This window comes from Vitis riparia, chromosome 5 (genome assembly GCF_004353265.1).
Source record: "Vitis riparia cultivar Riparia Gloire de Montpellier isolate 1030 chromosome 5, EGFV_Vit.rip_1.0, whole genome shotgun sequence".
Taxonomy (NCBI): domain Eukaryota; kingdom Viridiplantae; phylum Streptophyta; class Magnoliopsida; order Vitales; family Vitaceae; genus Vitis; species Vitis riparia.
Window position 1 is genome coordinate 4,184,969 of NC_048435.1, and position 21,553 is coordinate 4,206,521.

General features: G+C 36.9%; 3 protein-coding genes across 3 annotated transcripts; all 3 read left to right on the top strand.

Annotated features, from left to right (window-relative positions):
• The first annotated feature begins 264 nt into the window (after positions 1-264).
• LOC117914358 lies at positions 265-1,218 on the top strand. Its single transcript, XM_034829665.1, has 2 exons — positions 265-548; positions 686-1,218. The coding sequence occupies exons 1-2, from the start codon at positions 426-428 to the stop codon at positions 920-922; spliced, it is 360 nt and encodes a 119-aa protein (XP_034685556.1). The 5' UTR covers positions 265-425; the 3' UTR covers positions 923-1,218.
• Positions 1,219-4,861: 3,643 nt separating this feature from the next.
• Positions 4,862-8,069, top strand: LOC117914237 (3-dehydrosphinganine reductase TSC10A-like). Its single transcript, XM_034829479.1, has 4 exons — positions 4,862-5,508; positions 5,880-6,027; positions 6,792-7,083; positions 7,800-8,069. Coding segments are annotated over exons 1-4 (972 nt in total). The 5' UTR covers positions 4,862-4,977; the 3' UTR covers positions 7,801-8,069.
• A 1,161-nt stretch (positions 8,070-9,230) lies between these two features.
• On the top strand, positions 9,231-19,750 carry LOC117914238 (peroxiredoxin-2F, mitochondrial). Its single transcript, XM_034829480.1, has 5 exons — positions 9,231-9,491; positions 9,597-9,626; positions 17,801-17,959; positions 18,927-19,021; positions 19,230-19,750. The coding sequence occupies exons 1-5, from the start codon at positions 9,276-9,278 to the stop codon at positions 19,333-19,335; spliced, it is 606 nt and encodes a 201-aa protein (XP_034685371.1). The 5' UTR covers positions 9,231-9,275; the 3' UTR covers positions 19,336-19,750.
• The last annotated feature ends 1,803 nt before the right edge of the window (positions 19,751-21,553 follow it).

Below are 21,553 nucleotides of genomic sequence, written 5' to 3' on the forward strand. Positions count from 1 at the left end.
CAACCAAGTGTGCTAAAGATTAAGTCTATCTTGGATGAGATATCTGGGTGTGGGTTGTTGCCGGCTGCTCCTCATCTCTTTCTCGACTATGGATAATATCATAATACACTTCATGATTCTTGTGGGGTAGTGAGACTTAGACAGATTGGCCAACTGCCACCATGACCCCACCACCCCCACATGTTCACCACCCTCCCTATACTCTCAACTCACCCCCTTCCCCCCTTCACTTTCCTTTCTATATTTATAAGCCATCCACCCCCACTCAACTGAAGGAAAAGAAAAGAGAGAGAGAGAGAGTGTATCTGTGAATCAAGTGTTGAGCTTCTCTCTCTTTCTTTTGTTTTTGCGCCACCACTCACACCAAGAAGCTAAGCTCTTGCCTCTCTACCTTCTGGTTTAATCAAGTCTACATAGAGACAGATATGGAGGTGGCGATGGAGATAGAAGATGATTTGTTCTTTCAAGACTTGAGCAAGCAAATTTCTCTTCTAATCATGGACGATGATGAAGACCCGGTTGCTCGTTGCCCTTCTGTTTCTCTCCAGGTTCTGCTTCATGCCCATGCCCTTCTGTTACAAAAGAAAGAACATGTTTTCTTGCTTCCTAGCTTCCATCACCTGTGTGGAGCCTCTGTTTCTCACATGATAATATGATAATTAAACTCTGTTTGATTGATGTTCAGGCCTTCTCCAGAGTGATCCACCCATCCACACAATACCCAATCCTACATGATCAAAATTGCAGAAGAGAGAGCAAAGGCACAGGAGTTTTCATTCCAAGATCATCCCAGCCAAGAAGGAAGAACAGGCAAGGGAGATTCAACTCATCCAACACCAAATCTCAAAGGCAACCTGATAATAACACAAGAGGGGTTTCTCATCTATCCTACAAAAATTCTTTTAACCCCAAAAAATGCTAAGCAGCTACATATTGGTTAATTAGTGATGAAGTGTATAATTTGAATAATGATTCTACTAATTACTTTGCCATTGTGTTGAGGCAAAGCCCCTCTTTTTTATTTCCCCCTTTTAATCTGTATGGTGGCCATGTACATTAATTCTGTATTACTCTACTATTAATCCTTGGCTTTGGGGAGGTTTCACCAAAGGTCATACCTCTCTAGATATGGAAATGTATGCTGGGTGTTGAGATTGATGTAGGATAAGCTTTGTGTTCATTTAATGCCATAACTTAAATTATTTTATTTTTATCTTATTCATTCCAAGCAGTTTCCCTTAGCCTTCCTGATTCTCTTAACTGTCTTCTACTCTTAGCAAGGAGAAGAAATATAATGAATTATCCGACAAGACACATTCCATTGGTGGTGGCCCTTCTCAGGCATGTGCAGAAAAGCAAATAAATGGGTATTATTTTCCTTTTCACTAAACCCCATATTAAAAATCTTGAGAATATCAGTTTTGGTCCCATTAATATATCATATCAGATTGATAAGCTTGTAAACAAAAGTACACATAAGAATGATGTATGCCAGTTGCTATCTACTCTATTGTTCATATATAATATTGTGGGAAAATAGGCCATTAGGTGGAGGCTGAGCCACTTGAGAGCCTTGAGCTGTGCCTTCACCTCAGGAAAAAATGTTCACTTGGAATAAAGAGGCACTGAAATACTAAAGTGGCAGCTTTGGGGAATTAGCTTGCAAGTTGTAGCCCACCCTAAAAGACATAGAGAGAGAGAAAGGGTGGGGGGAAAGATATGGAAAGGATGCTTATGTTCTTTGTTTGATTCTATCAGGGGGGCATTGGCAAGCTGTATGTATGATTAGTTGTTTGAAGCTTGAGACTTCTCTTTTCTCACGAAATACCTAATCATTTATTCCCTTTCTTCTTTAGCCTTTATGTTGAAACTTCTTGTGGGCTGGATTCATTTGGGTGGGTCTGGTGCAGAGCCACTCCTTGCTCTGGCTCTTGATTCTTGTCCAGGCATTTGGAATCACCATTCACCTTTGGTTTTGCTTCCTGAATAACTTTTCAAATCAATACTTAATAAACCATGATTATTGAGAATTTTGCTTGTAGCCCTTGATAAATGAATCTTCCATATGTTCTTTATGAAGAGAGAAATTAAAATTTTTTCATGGGTAATTGGTCAAAGCATCAGCTTGGGTTCCATGTGTCTTCAGCTTCACATATTCTGGTTTTTATCCCATATTTTTCTAGCTGTCATGAGGATCCAATGCCTAGGGTGATCAATATATGCATTATTTTGAGAAAACCCAAATGAAACCCCAAAAAGTATTGTGATTAATTAAGCTGATGGGATCATCAGCCACTCCTTCTGCCAAATCAAACATTGGATCCTAATCAATAGAGGCAGACACCATATGAGCCCAGTACTTTTAGATCCAAATTATGATCCTCAAAAAAGGGTCAAAAACTCAATTATTTTACCCTCAAGAATCCTAGGTTTTCACAAACAAAGTAAATTAGTCAAGCCCTAAATCTCCAAGAGATCCTTAATATCACAAAAAAGTAAAAAAAAAAAAAAAGAAAGCAAAGCAAAGGGCTAAAAGACATGGTGATGGAATATTTGCTTAGATTTCTTAGAATAAAGAGAGGTTTTATTAATTTAGTTTGAAATCTAGGACTAGCCCACTTGTGGATGTACCATACCCCAATCAGAGAGTGAATTATTTAGGAAGAAATGAAAGGAAAAGGATGAGTTGTGGGTTCCAACTCTGTTGTTCTCAATATCTCAAACACCCACTTACTGAGAAATTGCTTCAAAAAGATAGTACCAGTAGGCCTACTCGGCTTGAAAATAATCAAAATGATTCAGAGTTTGAACTCACCCCCCAGTCCCCTCAAGATAAAGCCCCCATCATCATACAACCTGTATCCCTTCACCATCACCCTGTCACCATCACCACCTCATCTTCAATTATCTCATCTCATGTCTTTACAAATTAGCTTATGCCAAAAGATTTCCTGGATCTTCTTGTCTAAGGTTGTGTTTCGATTCCCCATCTCAGGCACACTCCTTTTCAAGATGTGAAAATCCACTCCTCATTTTTTTTTTGCTTAATTTTAATGTGGGTTCACTTTAATGTAACATGTTGTTAGAGTGCCTTATGTTGTAATCAATTATATAACATGTCATTTGGCTTTTTTGAGGGAAAAAAGAAAACGTTTTGAGATATCATTTTCCTTGCTGTAATTTCAAATGGTGTGATGATTGTTGTTTTGAGATCCTTCGCTCCAAAAATTGTCAGTTATGCCACCTCTGGTCTAACCACGATTGACATAAGTAAACTAACTTTAAGCCCAGCCCATACCCAGTGGTCCAACCGAGCCCAGCCCACAATTGGGTTCAAGTTGTATTTGGGTTATTCCTATAAAGATCAAATTCCATCATTTTTTCCCCTCAAAATATAAATCTATTTAATCAATTTCAACTTATTTTTTTAAATTAAATTCATTAATTAAAAAGTAATAAATCTATTTTTTTTAAGTAAATAAGAGCGGGTATAAGTTGTTTTAATAACTCAGATTCAACCATATGGATATTGTGTGTCTGTACTTAATTATACAAATATTGTCCGCTTTAAACCCAAATGAACTCTTATGGTTTTAAAAATCATCTATATAGTTAAAGATGAGTTTGTACTTATAGTTAAAAGAAGTTCATACTTATATAAAATGGTTTTTACGACTTTAAAAAATTTCTAAATAATTAAGAGGAGTTTGTATATATATAGAGTCATAAACTTTCTCTCGTATCCGATGTAAGATATCACAATTACTCTCATGCAGACACGATACTGTTATTACGTCCTATAGGATATAAATCTATTTTTTAAAATTTCTTTCTAATTTTCCTCTTTATTTTTTCCCGAAATTTTCTAGAACCAAATGTAGCTAAAAAGTCTCCTTTTAACTTATATGAAAAATGATTTCCTATATGACTAAAATTTGTTGGAATTATGATTTTCGTAAGCTACATCAAATCTGATGTAATAAGTTTGAACTAAAATTGATTTATTCTTTGAAATTAAATTCACTAATTACTTATACAATTCATCTGTTATACAAAATGTTTATGAAATTAGTGCCCTCCTTTAAAACGGTTTTATTTTATTTTAAAAATATTTTTATAAATTCGAATAATGAATTTTCTATTTTATATTATTAAATCATGTTTCAAATAAATGATTTTTAAAAATTTTTCCAATATTCTTGAATTGTGTTTGATTGTTAAACATAAATTTTAACATTAAGAAAATTTATATCTATATTTATATTTTTAATAAATAGAAATAAAAAGAACAAGTTTTAATTTTTTTTTTTCAAATTGTAAAAAATCCAATAAATATAGAAATGGATTATTAATTTTTTTAATGATAAACTAAAAAAAAATGGAAGAAAAAATTATCATTTGAATTAAAATTTAATTTTGCATATATGAATTAATTTGTAAAAATTTAAATAATGAGTGAGAAAATTAAAATGTTCTGATTGATTTTAAAACATAATTGATTTTAAAATCTCATTCAAATTATTATGAAATTAATATATGTAAAATTTAATTTTTAGGCTGATTTTAGTAATTGTTTTCAAAAATATTTTTTGAGAAAATTATTCTATAATGATTTATAAAACAAAATATGTTTGAAACCTAAAATATTTTTAATTTATTTTTAATAATTTTAAATATGTTTTAAAAATAAATTTCATATATAATATTTTATTTCTTGATATAATTATTTTTTAAAAATATTTGTCAAATAGGCGGTTATTATCTTGTTAAATTAAAATGATAGAAAATTTGTAATAAAGATTCTCTTCAACCGTATTATTTCTTTCTCTTCATCGTTTTCCATGATAAAATCGTTTCTTTTAACGACGATATTTTTCGAAGTTGGTGAGAAAATCGTCTTGCTGAAACGATTTCCTTTTAAGACGATATTTTGATAATATCGTTTTATTTGCATCGCCTCACAGAGGAGCTGTGTCAATGGCGGACCTCAGCCTGGCCCAGGTCTTCTTCGTCGTCATCTTTATCGTAATCTTCCTTTTACTAGCCCTAATCCTCAAACCTCAATCTATCAAGATCCCAATCAGGAACCGCCACGTGTTCATCACTGGAGGATCCAGCGGCATCGGCCTCGCCCTCGCCCACCTGGCCGCTTCGGAGGGCGCTCGCGTCTCCATCCTCGCTCGAAATGTGGATAGGCTCCAGGAGGCTCGAGACTCTATCCGCCTCTCCACCGGCAATGATGTCGCCGTTTTCCCCGCCGATGTCCGCGACCCCGACGCCGTCCTCCGCGCCATCGAAGAGGCTGGCCCCGTCGATGTGCTGATCTGCAATCAAGGAGTGTTTGTGCCGCGAGAACTGGAGAAACAGGAATTGGAGGAGGTTAAGTTCATGATCGATGTGAATCTGATGGGAACATTTCATTTGATTAAGGCTGCTTTGCCGGGGATGAAGAATCGGAAAAGCCGTGAACCGGCGTCGATCGCCATTATATCGTCGCAGGCCGGTCAGGTACTGTGCACTTGAACAAGTGTGAAGTGTTTTAAGCTAATTTGTTTGCTATGAAAATTCTATAAACTGTTAGGAACTCCTTATGTTTTCAGAAATACTTTTTCCCTACTTTTTATGCTTCAAAAAAGCAAGAAAGCACTTTCAACGTATTGCCTTTTGCTTTGATCTTTTGTTCCATTATTCTAGTGATTTTTTTTCAGCACTAGAAATGAACATTACCGCCTAAATTTAAAATGGAATACCTAGAAATCGACTTATTTGACATTCAAAGCACAAGAGTTTTTGGATCTTAGATGTTAAATTTCAGTGTTTATTAGATTCCAAAACAACTATCTGTCTATTGGGTTCATTTGGAGTCATGATTTCTGTAGGTGGGCATTTATGGTTACACAGCGTACTCGGCTAGCAAGTTTGGCCTCCGGGGATTGGCAGAAGCATTGCAACAGGAGGTCATCGCACACAACATTCTTGTCTCACTTATATTTCCTCCAGATACAGACACTCCTGGGTTTGAGCAAGGTCTTTGAATCTTTAATTTCTCTGCTTTACTATCATTTATTGGGTATCTTTGAACTGTCGTGAAGACATACATGGCTTTTTGATAGAATGGATGGTCTTAACACTAGATTGTCTCCTCCTATATTACTGCAATTGACCTTTGCAATTCAATATCAGTCTTATGCATTTAACTCTATTCAAGCGCATTTGCAAATCCTTTTTGTGCAAGCCACAACTCAAACGAACCAACAGAAGACTTTTACCAACTAAGCTATTGGGGTTTTGCAATTATCTATCATGTTCATGCCATGCACAAAACAATCTCATCTTTTTACTTCTATTTCAAATTGGCTTTGATGGGCTAGGAGTTTCAGGCCTTGTTTGGGATAGCCTTTTATTGTTTTTCAAGCTGAAGCCAAAGTCAAAGCAAAAGAGGTGGTAAAAGTTCCATTAAAAATGAAATAGGTTATAGGAGAAGCAACATTTTCTTGACTTTTACAGTAAGCTCTTGTAACCAAATTATCCAAACAGACATAAAAATTCTAATTGAGCTTAAAAAAGATTCTAACTTCTTAAAAGCCAATACGAGCAACAGCCTTGAACAGTGTCCCTGTTGCTGTTTTGCCTTTCAACATGCCCTTGGACCATTTCTTTGTGGATTACCCAAAGCACTCCCAAGAGAACTACTCTATAATCCTTTAAAACATGGGCATAATCATATCTTGTTAAACATGTGTTGTACGAAGCTCAATCGCGTTCCACTAAGACGTTCCCATTTGTTGCAGAGACCAAGATGAGACCTCAGCTTACCGGTATTATTGCGGCCTCCTCTGGAACAATGAAAGCTGATGAAGTTGCCAAGAAAACTTTGAATGGGATCAAATCTGGTAGTTTTATTGTCCCTTGCAACTTTGACGGACTCTTACTGGCCATTGCAACAGCTGGTTTATCTCCTCAAAGATCAGTACTGATGGCTTTATGTGAGGTGTTTGCTGCTGGTCCAACCCGTTTTATAGGTCTATGTATCCAATGGGGCTGGTATAGAAGCATAAAGAGGTGGTATGCGCAAAATAATTAGTAAGTTCTCCATAAGCTGACCATTTAACACTATAAGATACGTTTCCTCCTGTTTCATCGGTTGCAGTGACTGGTTTGAGCCATTTCTTTTGAATGTTCAAATCAGTGAAAGTGTGAACGTTTGGTTAGTAATCTAACATGTAGATGTTCTTCCATATTGCATGGTACACATAATCAGTTAAACTATTTGTTATATGATTGTGCAAATCTTTTACTCAGTTCACATTTCTGTTGTGTTCACTAATTCCTGGAACTTCTGTTTCTGTTCTAAATCATGAAATGGTTCGTATTCTCTCTATATTCGAGTCATACTAAATATTTGGCCGGGCTTCTTTAAAAAACGGGAAGTGAAGTGGTCACAACATTCTGTTTCCTTTCTTCAAACAAGTGTGAAGTTGAACATATCTTAAGAGTTCTATGCCTTCTATGTGGTTGGACTCAACCATAAGACACTTGATTTATACATCTAAAAGGTAACCATCAAAGTAAATATATGTCATCCTTTCAAAGCAATTTTAAATGGTACAAAAGTTTCCTGTAGATGCAAAGTTCTATTTGTATTCACTTTTACTTGGCAATTGTAGAGCCTGTGGCCCTTTCACACTTTCTCTTTATATGTTTGTTCGCGTAGCTTGAATTTAACTTGAATTTTCTAGTGCTTGAAGAGTAAAAATTTCTTGTTGCTCACTTGGTCTGAAATTTATTATTGTTTACAGATATTAGGGACCTGGAAGTTCTTGATGGAAGCTGCTTGCAGTGATCATTGAGGATTCTTTGTCTTGAAAGAAGCTGCAAGCTGAAATTTTTCCTACACGCCCTTTTTTCTTCTCCAGTAACAGTTGTATGTTGAGGCTCAAATCTCATTTTGTATTTTTAAATTAATAAGGTTGTCTCAGTACTGAAAATCGAGGGAACTGAAATCATTCTGCTGATGAGAAACTGTTCACAGTCTAATTGATATTTTGATCAAAATCTTCAGTAGTAAACCTCGTCCTCTCTATGACCCTGCAAAATTTAGTTGAACTTTGTGAGGTCTCAATTAATGGTTTCTGCTCTCCAGTCTATATAATGGAAGAGGAGGAAGCTATATCAGAATATGTATGTGAGAGTTACAATGGACGGCTAGAGAAACAAAGTTTGAGGTATCTTTCAAAGTCCTGAGAGCTCTTCAAACCTCGAAGAATAAAATTGATTTCTCATTCCTTCTTTTACAAACATGAGCCAGGGACTTTTGACATCTAAGTGGAGTAGAAAACGTACATGGAACATAACAATGGGCCAAAATTCTTTGAACCTCCGGAAAATGATCCCAGCCACCAGATGGTTTCAAAGCCCAGTGGATTAGGTCACTTTCAAGAAACGTAAGTGCCTACTGAATGGACAGAAGAATTGCAACATGTCCTATATGCCTTCTTTGACAAGCCCACAAAATTTGACCTATAGGCCTTGTTGGGATCATGCCCTCAAGTAACAATTATATTGAGTCTTGACTATTGATTAGGAATCTTATGAACCAATCTCATTTCGATGAAATTCTAGGCTATGTTTTGTTGGGAAAAATTTCCTATAGTATCCAAGACAAGTATCTAACTATCCAAATAGGGCATTAAGTGGACACATAATCGTACAATATTTGAAATAAATAAGAGTCTGTTTGATAATGATTTTAAGAAGTGTTTTCATTCTTTCTAATGCTTAAAAGATAAAAAATTTTAAGTGTCAGAAATATTAAAAACACTTTTTAAAATCACTATCAAATGGACTCTAAGATCACTTCTTATACTATGAATTTTGTGAGCATGATAATTATTTATTTGGCTACTTCACATGTGTGTCGATTTTAGGATTGGTAATTTATTGACACGTGTCTATATTAGTAAATAGATTAATTTTATGCTTCTATAGGAGACTTCCAATTTTAAAATTTTCTCTTTTTATATTAATTATTAAGTGGAAATTTTGCATTCTTTTCAATCAGACAAGAGTTTCTTAAATGTGTGACCATTAAGTTGAAGAATAAATACAGTAGATTTATTAAGAAAACCTTCTGGGCCAGATGGGCCAACAAATGAGGCCCATGGTGACAGTCCAGAACGGTTGCTTAGTTGGTAGGCCAACATTTCAGTGATTTCACTATATAGCCCTTCGTCATCCGCGAATGCCCGAAGCCGAACCAGTCACGGTTGGAATCCATGGCGTCCAGAATTCTGAAGCGAAGCATGATGATGAAATCAACGGTGGAGAGTCTCCGAATCGCAGCTGCAGCAGCATCAAGGCATTACGCCTCTGTTGCAGTGGGGACAGATTTGGTGTCAGCTGCACCAGATGTTCGTCTCCAGAAGGCTCGGACCTGGGACGAAGGCGTCTCCTCTAAGTTTTCCACAACAACTCTCAAAGAACTTTTCAAGGTTTGCTCTTCAAATTTCCTTTCCATGGATTCCTCTCTTGTTCTTCCAGTTAGATGTTCGGTTCTCTAATTTCTTCGTTTTTGTTTTCTACTCCGATATTTTCAGGACAAGAAAGTGGTCATCTTTGGTCTCCCTGTAAGTAACAGTATTTTACCTTTTTAAAAAATAAAAAAAATAAGAAAATTGTGTGTGTTTTATTTTAATTCCTTTTCCAGTGCGCAATAGATGCCGTTTGGTTAAGCCAGAGAAAACCCTATCGAGTCTTCAAACCCTATTTCTTTTTCATTTCTAAAGGTAGCATTTGGAGGGGAGAAGAACCTTAAGCACTCACTGGTTGATATGTTTGTGATAATTACGGGTTTTGTGTTTGAAATTTGAACCTCCACATGGAGTTTGGAAAATTAGAACTTCGAATGGTACTGGAAAAATCTATGATGCTATTGTGTTTGCTGCAAAAGAATACAGGTGCCCGTGCTTGGTTAATAATAATTTCACGCTTCTTGAAAGGAAATTGGATTCAATTTTTTGTTCTTTGGAAATGCTATTCTCTTGGAATTGTGCCATACATACTAGCCTCAATCATGTTATTTTATACAAATTTTGGATGTTATTGATTAGTGTTGTAGTGGAAGCTCTGATACAAATTAAGTTTGAGCTTAATATATTTTCTTCCCCAATTTTTTTTTTTCAATTTTCTCTCTTTTCAAATAGAGAATGAAGAATTTGAAGATATATAAGTTGTCAAAAAAATTTATCGATTTATTTCTTTCTTCTTCTTCTTCTTTATGTTTTTTCCAATTTTTTCATGATAAACAAAATAAAAATTTTGAGATTTCTCCTTTGTTTTTCTTTCTCCTTTTCCTAGTACCTTTCAAAATCCAAGTGGAGCTTAAGTGACACATGGATAGAATTGAAACCGGTACATCTCAGAGACTGAAAATGTACTTTTCTACTTTGTTACTTATTTTTTATGAGTTGAGACAAGCAAAAGCACAAGTTCCAAAAGATAAACCTGGAGAATCACTAGACTATGATTGCTAGTCAATAGTCATATAACTTTTATTCAATGTGATAACTTTGGGCTTTGTAATTTTTCCCTACCAAAATTTCTAGCTTTTTGCTTAGAAGAAATGAGAACTAAAGGTATCAGCTATAGCCCAATTTCTAGCTTTTTATGAGTTGAATTTTGATGAGTGCTTGTTAGGAAATTTGGGACAACCAGGAATTGGAGGAATGCTCCTGAATTATCATGGAATACCATTGAGAGCATTTTCTAAACATACTAGAAATTCTAGGCTTGTTTGAAGGCCTAAAATTGGCTAAAGTTAAAGGTCTTTCCAACCTACTAGTGGAAGATTCTAGCAGGGTCTTATCTTGGGTGAATAAGAAAGAAAAAGGCTTATGGAAATTCGATGGGCAAATATCTTTATCTTGCTTCAGGGATGGCATGCTCCTTCTGTTGGATTTCTCATTTAACTAATCACATGGTAGATATGTTAGCAAAGTGGAGAGCTAAACATTTGATGTTCTTTGTAGGGGAAGTTCTATCGCTGATTATTGATTTATTTATTTATTTATTTGGAACCACTATTAGTTTAACAATGTCCTGTGTTTTTTTAGAATAAATAGTTTTGTTTTTCATCATTCTTTATATATATACACAAACACACACATAAACTAGTGAATCATACTATTGTTTATTGGAGCGTTTGAAAGTGTTTCAAATTCCTATTTGGTACAGATTCCTTTGGTAAAGAATATATGCGGGGTATTTTATATATTCGTATTTACTTGTAAAATAGATATTTATATTAGATAAAGAAAGTTGTGAGGAATACCTACCTTCATATATAACATATTTTAGGACATGGGCGGAAAATGTTATGAGATGGAGATGGACTTATAAAGTCTATGTCAAATAGTAAGATGTGAGGAAAGTGGGAGGCATCCAATAGAGTGAGGTCTTGTGGTTTAGGGTGTAAATACAAGGAGCGGAGAAACAAAGGAACATGATATGTTTTGGTACTCAATAGTTATATATATGTTTCTATTCTTTGTAATGATTCTCTTTTTTGCCAATATAGGTATAGTTGGTTGAACTATGTTAAAACTTTATGCTTTTTTGTGTATGTATGTCTTTTTTATCTTTATGTTATTGCACTAACTTGTAGCATTAAAATTTCCATTATCACAATAAATAGTATTAGAGACTAAGATGATGATTTCTAGAAGAGTCAAGGAGAAGAAAATACAAAAGAGGATTGTAAAAGGAATTTTCTTTGAATGTGGAGTTCATTGTTTTCTTATCAGCATGTGATACATGGAACAACAAACATGTATTTTGTTTTCTGGCATAAGTTTAATGTTTTCTATACATTTCGTTTTGGCAACCTGCTCTTTCTAGTGTAAATGTCATCCACTTTGGGCTCAATGGGTTTGCACGACTTTAGAACATGTTTATATGGTTAAGAGGAACTCATTGCATATATATTGCTAGGAACTTCTTTCCCTGTCCAATATGAGATATTGTAATCATCCCTCATATAAACATAATGTTCTTGTTGTATCCGATAGAATTGCGGGGCCACTCAACAGAGTTACTTTGAGTGCCACATCAAGACCATGGATTGACTCTAATACCAATTGTAATGACTCACTCCCTCTTAAGTAATAGGCCATCACGACTTTAAAAGACATTTATATAATTAAGAGAAATCCACTACATCTGTAGTGTTGGAAACTTCTTCCTATATCTAATATGAGATATTACAATCTTGAAAGGTGGAAATAGTGAAGTGGTTAAACAATTTGAGGTTATGGTGCATGAGAAGACCATAGCACATGAGGGGATTGTGGTGCTTGAAGGGGACTATGACATACGAGGAGAGTGTGGTGTATAAGAAAGTCATGGTGATGAATAAGGATTTGGTTTAGATAGGTTTCCAAGTAGAATATATTAGAAGATTGCCTTAATTGTGACATATATCAATGCTTCCCCCCTTGGGTCCTTCAGAAGAGGAAAATGTGTACCGATGGGATTTGAGGGTGGGCCTAAGTGCCAGCAAGGTGTGTAGTGGTAAGGAGTTGAGTCTAGCCATGCCATGTGATGGAAAGGGATGGGAGGAGGAAAATTGGGAGGAAAGTGAGTTAGCCAAATTTAGCAAATTCTTGGGATTTTCTACAGAAGGTATGGAGAAAGAAATATTGGAGTTTCTGGTTAAAATCCGTAAGAGAAGGGAAAAGGTCCATAGTAAAAACCTTTTAGAAAAATCCAAGTTTGAAAGGGAATTGAAAAGGTTGGAATGTTCTATTAACTACGAGGGGGGAAAGAAGCAAAAAAGTGGGATGTTAGCAGGAGGGTGTCAGATTATGGTGGTAAAATGAAGCTTAGAATCTTGAGCTGGAATGTTCGGGGAGCTAATGATAGCTCAAAAAGAAAGGTAATCAAGGCTTTGATAAGGAGTCAAAGAGTGGACTTGTTTTGTCTCCAGGAGACCAAGATCCAAGCAATGACAGAGGGGTTGGTGCGGAGCTTAGGCACTGGCAGGTTCCTTAATTGGGGTACTCTGGATGCCCAGGGGACTGCGGGAGGGATTCTAATCTGCTGGGATAAGAGGACATTGGAATTAATGGAAATGGAAGTGGGGAGCTTCTCAATTTCTTGTAGGATGAGGAATGTGGAAGACGGTCTAGTCTGGATGTTTACTGGGGTTTATGGGCCATTTTCTAAAGAGGACAGGGAGTGGATGTGGGAGGAAATAGGAGCAATCCGAGGCATTTGGGAGGACCCATGGTGCATAGGGGGTGACTTCAATGTCACCCTGTCAATGAGGGAAAGAAGTAATCAGGGGAGATTAACGAGTGCAATGAGGAGGTTTGCTCAAGTGGTGGATGATTTAGAACTCATTGATCTTCCTCTTCAAGGAGGGATGCTTACCTGGAGTGGGGGGAGGAATAATCAGGCGTGGGCCAGATTGGATAGATTCCTGGTGACCCAGAGTTGGCTTGACCACTTCAGTGAGACTGTGCAATGTAGGCTGCCCAGACCGATATCAGACCATTTTCCTATTGTGCTGAAGGGGGGAGGGTTGAGGAGAGGTCCGTCCCCGTTTAGGTTTGAAAATATGTGGCTTAAAGTTGACGGATTCATGGATCTTCTGAGGGGATGGTGGCAAGGAATTGAGGTCAGAGGGAGGGCTAGTGTCAGACTAGCCACTAAAATGAAGGTGCTGAAGCATAAGATTAAAGTGTGGAATAGAGAGGTGTTTGGTAGGCTGGAAATTAATAAGAACTTAGCCCTGCAACAAGTGGAATTTTGGGACGGGGTGGAAAGGGAAAGGAGCTTGTCTGCAGATGAAACTGAACTGAAAAAAGAAGCTAAGGACTCTTTTAAAAAATGGGTCCTTTTGGAGGAGACACACTGGAGACAAATGTCAAGGGAATTGTGGCTTAAGGAGGGAGATAGAAACACTGGATTTTTCCACAGGATGGCTAATGCTCATCGAAGGAACAATTCTATGGATAGAATAAAGGTTAATGGAGTTTGGATGACGGAGGAGCAGGAGATGAGGGAGGGAATAGTGAGTGCTTTTCAGCAGGTGCTTTTTGAAGAACCTGGCTGGAGGGCGGATATTGAGGGGGTGCACTTTAAATGCCTTAGTTCCAGTGAAGCTGATTCTCTGGAGGTGCAATTTACTGAAGAGGAGATTTTTGCAGCCTTAATGGGTATGAATGGGGATAAAGCTCCAGGACTGGATGGGTTTACAATTGCTTTTTGGCAATCAAGCTGGGAGGTAGTAAAGGAGGAGATTATGGAACTGTTTAGAGAATTCTATGTCCAGCGTTCTTTTGCCAACAGCCTTAATTCCACCTTTATAGTCCTCATTCCTAAGAAAGGAGGGGCTGAAGATTTGGGTGATTTCATGCCAATTAGCTTGTTAGGGAGCTTGTACAAGCTGCTGGCTAAGGTGTTGGCGAATAGGTTAAAGAAAGTGTTAGATAAGGTGGTGTCCGGGGACCAAAACGCCTTTGTGAGGGGCAAACAAATCTTGGATGCGTCTCTTATTGCCAATGAGGTGATCGATTTTTGGCAAAAGAGAAACGAGAAAGGGCTGATCTGTAAATTGGACATTGAGAAAGCCTACGACAGCATTAATTGGAACTTTCTCATGAAAATTCTGGTCAAAATGGGTTTTGGGTCGCGGTGGGTGGAGTGGATTTGGTGGTGCATCTCAACCGCCAAATTTTCAGTCATGATCAACGGGGTGCCGGCTGGTTTCTTTTCAAATTCTAAGGGGCTAAGACAAGAAGATCCCCTTTCCCCGTATCTTTTTGTGTTGGGAATGGAAGTTCTTAGTATCCTAATTAGAAGGGCGGTTGAAGGGGGCTTCGTTTTAGGCTGCAGAATGCGGGGGAGAGGGGAAGAGGAGATGACAGTTTCCCACCTACTCTTTGCTGATGACACGATCATTTTTTGTGAAGCTAGCAAAGAGCAAGTGTCCGCCCTAAGCTGGATTTTGGCGTGGTTTGAGGCGGCTTCCGGTCTTAGAATTAATCTTGATAAAAGTGTCCTAATTCCAGTGGGTGAGGTGGAAGACATTGAGGAGCTGGCTGTGGAACTTGGCTGTAAAGTGGGAGTGCTGCCCACTGTTTATCTAGGGCTGCCTCTTGGAGTTCATCACAAAGCTGCCTCCATTTGGGATGGAGTGGAAGAGAGAATGAGAAAGAGATTAGCTCAGTGGAAAAAACAGTATATTTCAAAGGGAGGGCGTATCACCTTAATCAAGTGCACTATGGCCAGCCTTCCTATCTACAATATGTCCCTTTTTCGTATGCCGAAAAGTGTTGTAAAGAGGCTTGAAAAACTTCAAAGGGACTTTCTTTGGGGAGGGGGCAGCTTGGAGAGGAAGGCCCATTTAATTAAGTGGGAGGTGGTGTGCACTAGAAGGGAGAAGGGTGGCCTTGGCATTCGGAAGATTGACTCCCTGAACAAAGCTTTGTTGGGCAAATGGGTTTGGAGATTTGCAATTGAAAAGGATAATCTTTGGAGGCTAATGATTGGGGTGAAATATGGTCAGGAAGAGCTTGGGTGGAGAACCAAAGAAGCCCGGGGTACTTATGGAGTGGGGGTTTGGAAGGAGATTATGAAGGAAGCAAAGTGGTGTTGGGAAAATACAAAGTTTAAGGTAGGGAAAGGGACTAGAGTGAAATTCTGGTCTGATCAGTGGTGTGGGGATGAGAGGCTGTCCCACTCTTTTCCCCTATTGCATGAGATGGCGGTCGACAGGAATGCAACGGTTAATGAGATGTGGGATCATAACAGTGGTTCAGGAGGTTGGAATCTCAGATTCCATAGAGATTTTAATGATTGGGAGCTGGACGTGATTAGAGGATTGCTTATTATGCTCAGGGACTTCAAACTATCTTCAGAAGAGGACGTGGTGTTTTGGAAAGGGGGGGGCCATGGGAGGTACGGGGTGAAGGATGCCTACAACAAGCTGGTTGTTATCAATGCTGGTGATTTTCCGTATAGAGGCGTTTGGGTGGATAAGGTCCCAACCAAAGTGGCGTTTTTTGCTTGGGAAGCCGCGTGGGGGAAGATTTTGACCTTGGATAGGCTTCAAAAACGGGGATGGCAATTTCCTAACCGATGTTTTTTGTGTGGGTGTGAAGAGGAGAGTGTAAATCACATTCTCTTGCATTGTATAGTGGTAAGGGCCTTATGGGAAATATTTTTGCCCTAGTGGGGGTTCAGTGGGTGTTCCCAGAGTTGGTGAAGGAGGCGTTATTAAGTTGGAAGGGCCCCTTTGTGGGGAAGAAGAGGAAAAAAATTTGGAATTCTATACCATTGTGTATTTTTTGGACGGTATGGAAGGAAAGAAATAGGTTAGCCTTTAAGGGAGGGGTTTTAAATATACAGAAACTCAAAAATTCTTTTGTTTGTACCTTGTGGAGTTGGGCTAAGGTGTACATTGGAGAGGAGTCCTCTTCACTCTTAGGTTTTTTGGAGTGGCTAGCGGCCACTTAGGGAGGGTAAGGGTGCTTGTTTTTTTTGTGCTCTTTTTGAGGCAAATTGTATACGTCCTGTATGCTTGGTGGCCTTTGCCCTTTAATATATTCATGATATTTATCAAAAAAAAATATATCAAAGAAGTCATGCACATTGATGAAGTCTTGTAGACAAACATCATGAATATAATAGAGGTATGTATCACAAAGAGATAAAAGATTGATTTGATGAAATTTGAATCATGGTGAAGATTATTTGAAAGTATCTCAAAATCCTATTTGGTATATGCTCCTTTTGGTTAGGAATGTGTATGAAGTGTTTTGTATATTTGTATTTCCTTGTAAAAATAGATGTCCATATTGAATAAGTAAAATTAGGAATATTCTATATATATTCGAGGACATAAGGGGGAAAAAACTATAAGATGGATATGGTCCTATAAAGCTTACATTGAATGGGTAGAGATGTGAAAAAAAGTAAGAGACACATGATGGAGCAAGAACTCAAGGCTTAGGGTGTAAATATAAGGAGTTAGGAAACAGGGAATATTTCATGATTCAATAGTTGTATCTATTTTTTCTGTCCTCCAAAAGTAGGGTGGAATGATACTTTTTCATCCATGAATGTATGCATAATTGGCTGATCCATGTTTTAAAACTATGTATGAATTTCTTTTTCTTTTTTATTATTATTATTATTATCTTTAAGTGATTTCACTAACCTATGCCATTAAAGCTTCCATTGGCAGAACAAGGAGATCATGGTTTTGAATCTGAATCCATATATTTTTATTTCCTCAATTTTTTGAGCCACCTGAAAATCCAAAGAAAGCCACCTATGAGGCTGGATATTAGGATTTTAGCTGAAATTTCCATAATATACATCATTAGCCGATCTTTACCTGAAAGCTTAAGCTTTGGGGTCCAATTGGCTGCTTAATGTGAATCATAATATTCTATTTTAAAATGATTGTTTTTGAAAGGCCACAAATTGTCAATTTATTGCTGGCATTTCAAATATAAGAGAGGTTTAATCCTATTGATATTGAGTAGGAGCTGAATGGTGAGTGGTTTATGTATGAGTTGAGCAAGAATGTATGCTTATGAGCTGTATGGGCAGGTAGGGAGCCTCCAACATTAATTTTTTATTTTAAAACTTAGAAATGTAAAAAAATTGGGCTTTGGCTGAAGGAGATACAGAAAGCCCTGACTAAATATTATCTTTGGATCTTTTTCATTTCGTATTTCATACTTATCTTTATATGGAGAGTTTAATTAGATTTGCATTTACCGATGTCCAGGGTGCGTATACAGGCGTTTGTTCAGTCCAGCATGTGCCTAGCTACAAAAAAAATGTTGATAAGTTCAAGGCTAAAGGGATTGATTCTGTTATTTGTGTGGCTGTCAATGATCCATACACTTTAAATGCCTGGGCAGAAAAACTTGAAGCCAAAGATGCAGTAAGTAATTTCTTTTACTTTTCCCCCTTTATTATCAAATTATATTTTTTTAGATATGAGCCATGAGAAAAACTTCAAGCCAAAGATGTGGTAAGTAATTTCTTTCACCTTTTTCCCTTTTTTATCAAATTACATTTTTTTTTTTGGGGTATGAGTCATGAGTGAAACCTGAAGTTAATGGCAAGGACCATCTTATTGCTATTGATTTTACCATATCGATTTAAGATGAAAGGAAGCAGGGACAACACAGAATTTGGAAAGGGGTGGGAAGGGTTCTTGAAGATAGACAGTTCTAACTTAAAAAACACGTTTAACATATTTTTGAGTGAAAGTAGTTTTTTAAGAATTTGTTCTTAAAACAGGGTGATAGGTCCTCTCGGCTTTGAAAATGCCAATCATTGTTTAGAACAATTTTGTGGTATTTTGAGGTGTTTTTTATAGTGTTCTGAGAAACAAATGAAAATATGAAAAATAGGTGAGAAACTTTTGCATTATACAATAGCATATAGTGTCTTCGAAGAGAACATGTTAAAAAAAACTGCTTGTCCTATTTGAGTTTTTGAACAAAATTTCATTTTTGAAAACAATTGAAAACTTTTTTAAGAATTGTTATCAAAAACTTATTTTTGAGAATTATTTTTTGAAACATTTCCTAATGGTTCCTAAGTAATTCGTTGTGAAGGTTTTTTTTTTTTTTTTTAATGTTATTTTTTATTATATCCACACATAATTTAGATGGGAACTTTTGAATCAACATCCTCTGCTTATTATCAATATGATCTACAGTTATGCTGTCATTGTTTACTTTTTTGTTGGGTGCAAAGAACTCCTGGTGCCACTATAAATACTCTGCAGGGGTGTCATTTTAAGAAGGCTGTGACAGTGAGTTGCAGTGGTGTCGCTGAAAGTGGCATTGTGTGACATTTTCTATCATTCCTCTTATAATATTAGTTCAATGTTTTTCTAGATTGAATTTTATGGGGACTTTGATGGAAGCTTCCACAAGAGCTTGGATTTAGAAGTGGATCTTTCCGCTGCTTTGCTTGGACCTCGTTCTCATAGGTATGACACCGATTCCTCTAATCACACCATACACGTTTATACCCCAGTATTGTTAATTTATAGCCGATTTAGTTTGGAGTGAAGAATCACTATGAAAATCCATGGACATGTTACTTTTAGGAAATAGATTGAGCTCAGCTGAAGCATAGGATTAAACCAAAGTGTATTAATAAATACTTTGTTCCTGACACTACCGTTGATGATGTAGATGGTCAGCATATGTGGTTGATGGGAAGGTCAAGGCTCTTAATATAGAGAGTGCTCCATCCGAGGTTAAGGTTTCTGGTGCAGATGTAATTTTGGAACAGATTTAAAGCTGTCCTGTTCCACTTTGTCGTTCAATCCACAATACTGCTGGTATGTTGTGGGGCAACTCTGAGATTTCCAGTAGAAAGGGTGACTACATGGCTAATAATTTGAAGTGTTCCAGAAGTTTCTACAGGGCTTCTTTGCATCTTTCTTTGACCCTGTTCTTTGGAATAAGGTGGGTCGATAATTGACTTAGTCTGAAAATCAAAGAGTTGAATATAAAGTTTATGTGGCTGATTGAGATGAGCATGGCTCATGCTTGGTTTTTTTTATTATATTTCTATTCAATGCCATTTGACAACTGCTTACAAGGTGGATATGTTTGGGCTTTTTGACCCATATAGGTGAAATGGACTTCCCTGCCCAACTTCACCGTGTATGACCAATATCCAGGGGTGTAAATTATGCCTGTTGGCCTGATATCCTACCTGGCCTGGTCGAGAATTTTGGATATACTCTTTAACCTTTAGCTAAGCCTGAGCATTGAATTTCAGAGTGCAACGAGATTACCTGACGAAGTCCTACATATGTTAATGGAAAGAATTTGAACTCGGAAGAGCTTATTTGGAAGTGATTCTAGTTAAAACATTTTTATGTGTAATGCCTTTGTTAGTAGTGTTTTCGGCAAAAATGTTTTTGAAGATAAATGTTTAATGTTTAGATATAAGCTAAAAGAAATGATTCAGTAGTGGTTTTTTTTTTTTTTTTAAAATATATTATAAAAAAAATGATTTTTGAAAAAATTACCAATTAAATGATTGTTTAAAATCATTTAAGTAATTTCTTAGATTTTTAAATGTGATTTTTCTCTGTTTAGCTAGCGGTCCAAAGTTTCCATCTCTGGGCCCAACAAACTCAGCCAGTCCAAAGGGAGCCTGTTGCGCACCTCATCCAACAATGCATCAACCCTGATTAGAAGAAGCCTTCCGACAACCTTCTTAATGCTTAAATACTACTCCACGACTGCATATGCATAGATGATTTGGTATTTTATCTAACGAAAGACTTCACAATCGTGCATGTGTATTCTTTGTTTTATATATTTACTTGTACGGAGCTGATGGCAGGGGAAAGTGGCTCTAGTCACCGGAGGTGATTCCGGGATAGAAGGGCAGTGTGCAGTGTAGGGTTGGTGTGAAATGAAGAGGGAGTGTGGGTATTGGTGCAGATGTGTCTTGGATGTAGAGTTAGCCAGTGCTCCACTTTGAGAGTTAAGGGCAAATTTGTTGTTTAACCATAAACTTTGTAGTTTATTGTCTAAGATATTGTATGTCAACGACACTTTCAGACATTTGAACATGAACTGAAGCCTGCCGACCAATTTTAAGTGAGCACGTGATTTGAAAATCTTGAGAAAAGAAGTGGGACAGGTGATTATAAATATGATAGGCTCTAAAGAAAGATTAAAATGTCATGAAAAATTATGTTTTCAATGGAGCCCATGTGAGATGTACAAGTGACAAGCTCCCCTGGTTGCACGTGTTGGACTTATCTCTAAATATCAAGTCAGTCATAGTTTCTAAAAATAAAAGACAGAAAAAACATGTGTGAAAAAATTTACCCTTCGTTGTTCAATTATTCAAGGTTTTATACGGATTGGATTGATTTGATGGACTAATCATACTGATTATTGGGCCATCAAAGCCCACCATTATTCAGTAATGTCTTTGTCAGAAAATGGTTACATGTTCCTTGATTTGGGAGGAAGATCATCTCATAATTATAAGAGTATATTCAATCATATTAAATGTCACCACTATTGTTTAAGGATTGTTTACAAAATGACATTGAATTGCATTTAATGTTGTCATTGTACTCTAAACTTCATTTCATGTGTGGATTGTCATTTTTCCATTCATAATTAAAGTATCGATCCCGAATCACAGCATGACATGTGCCTTTTGAGTAGCACATCCTATAATTCCCCCTCTTTTTTTTGAATGGGGATCAAAAAGTGGGGAAATTAGAAGGTGGCATAATGGTAAGCACGTGTTTCTAAACATATAGCAAATGTGTGGTACAATAATTATCCTTTTAAGTTTTCTAATGGTATCATGTAAGTGCCTACATAAGACACCTCCCTTTATTGATTCTCCTTATGTTATTCTCTTTCTTTTGATCTGTTAGCTTGTTTTCTTGCTTTTACTTTCATGCTTCAAAAGGTATTAGTCATGTTAAATATAGCTTTTTGGTTTGTTGTTACCATATTCTTCCCAATGTAAG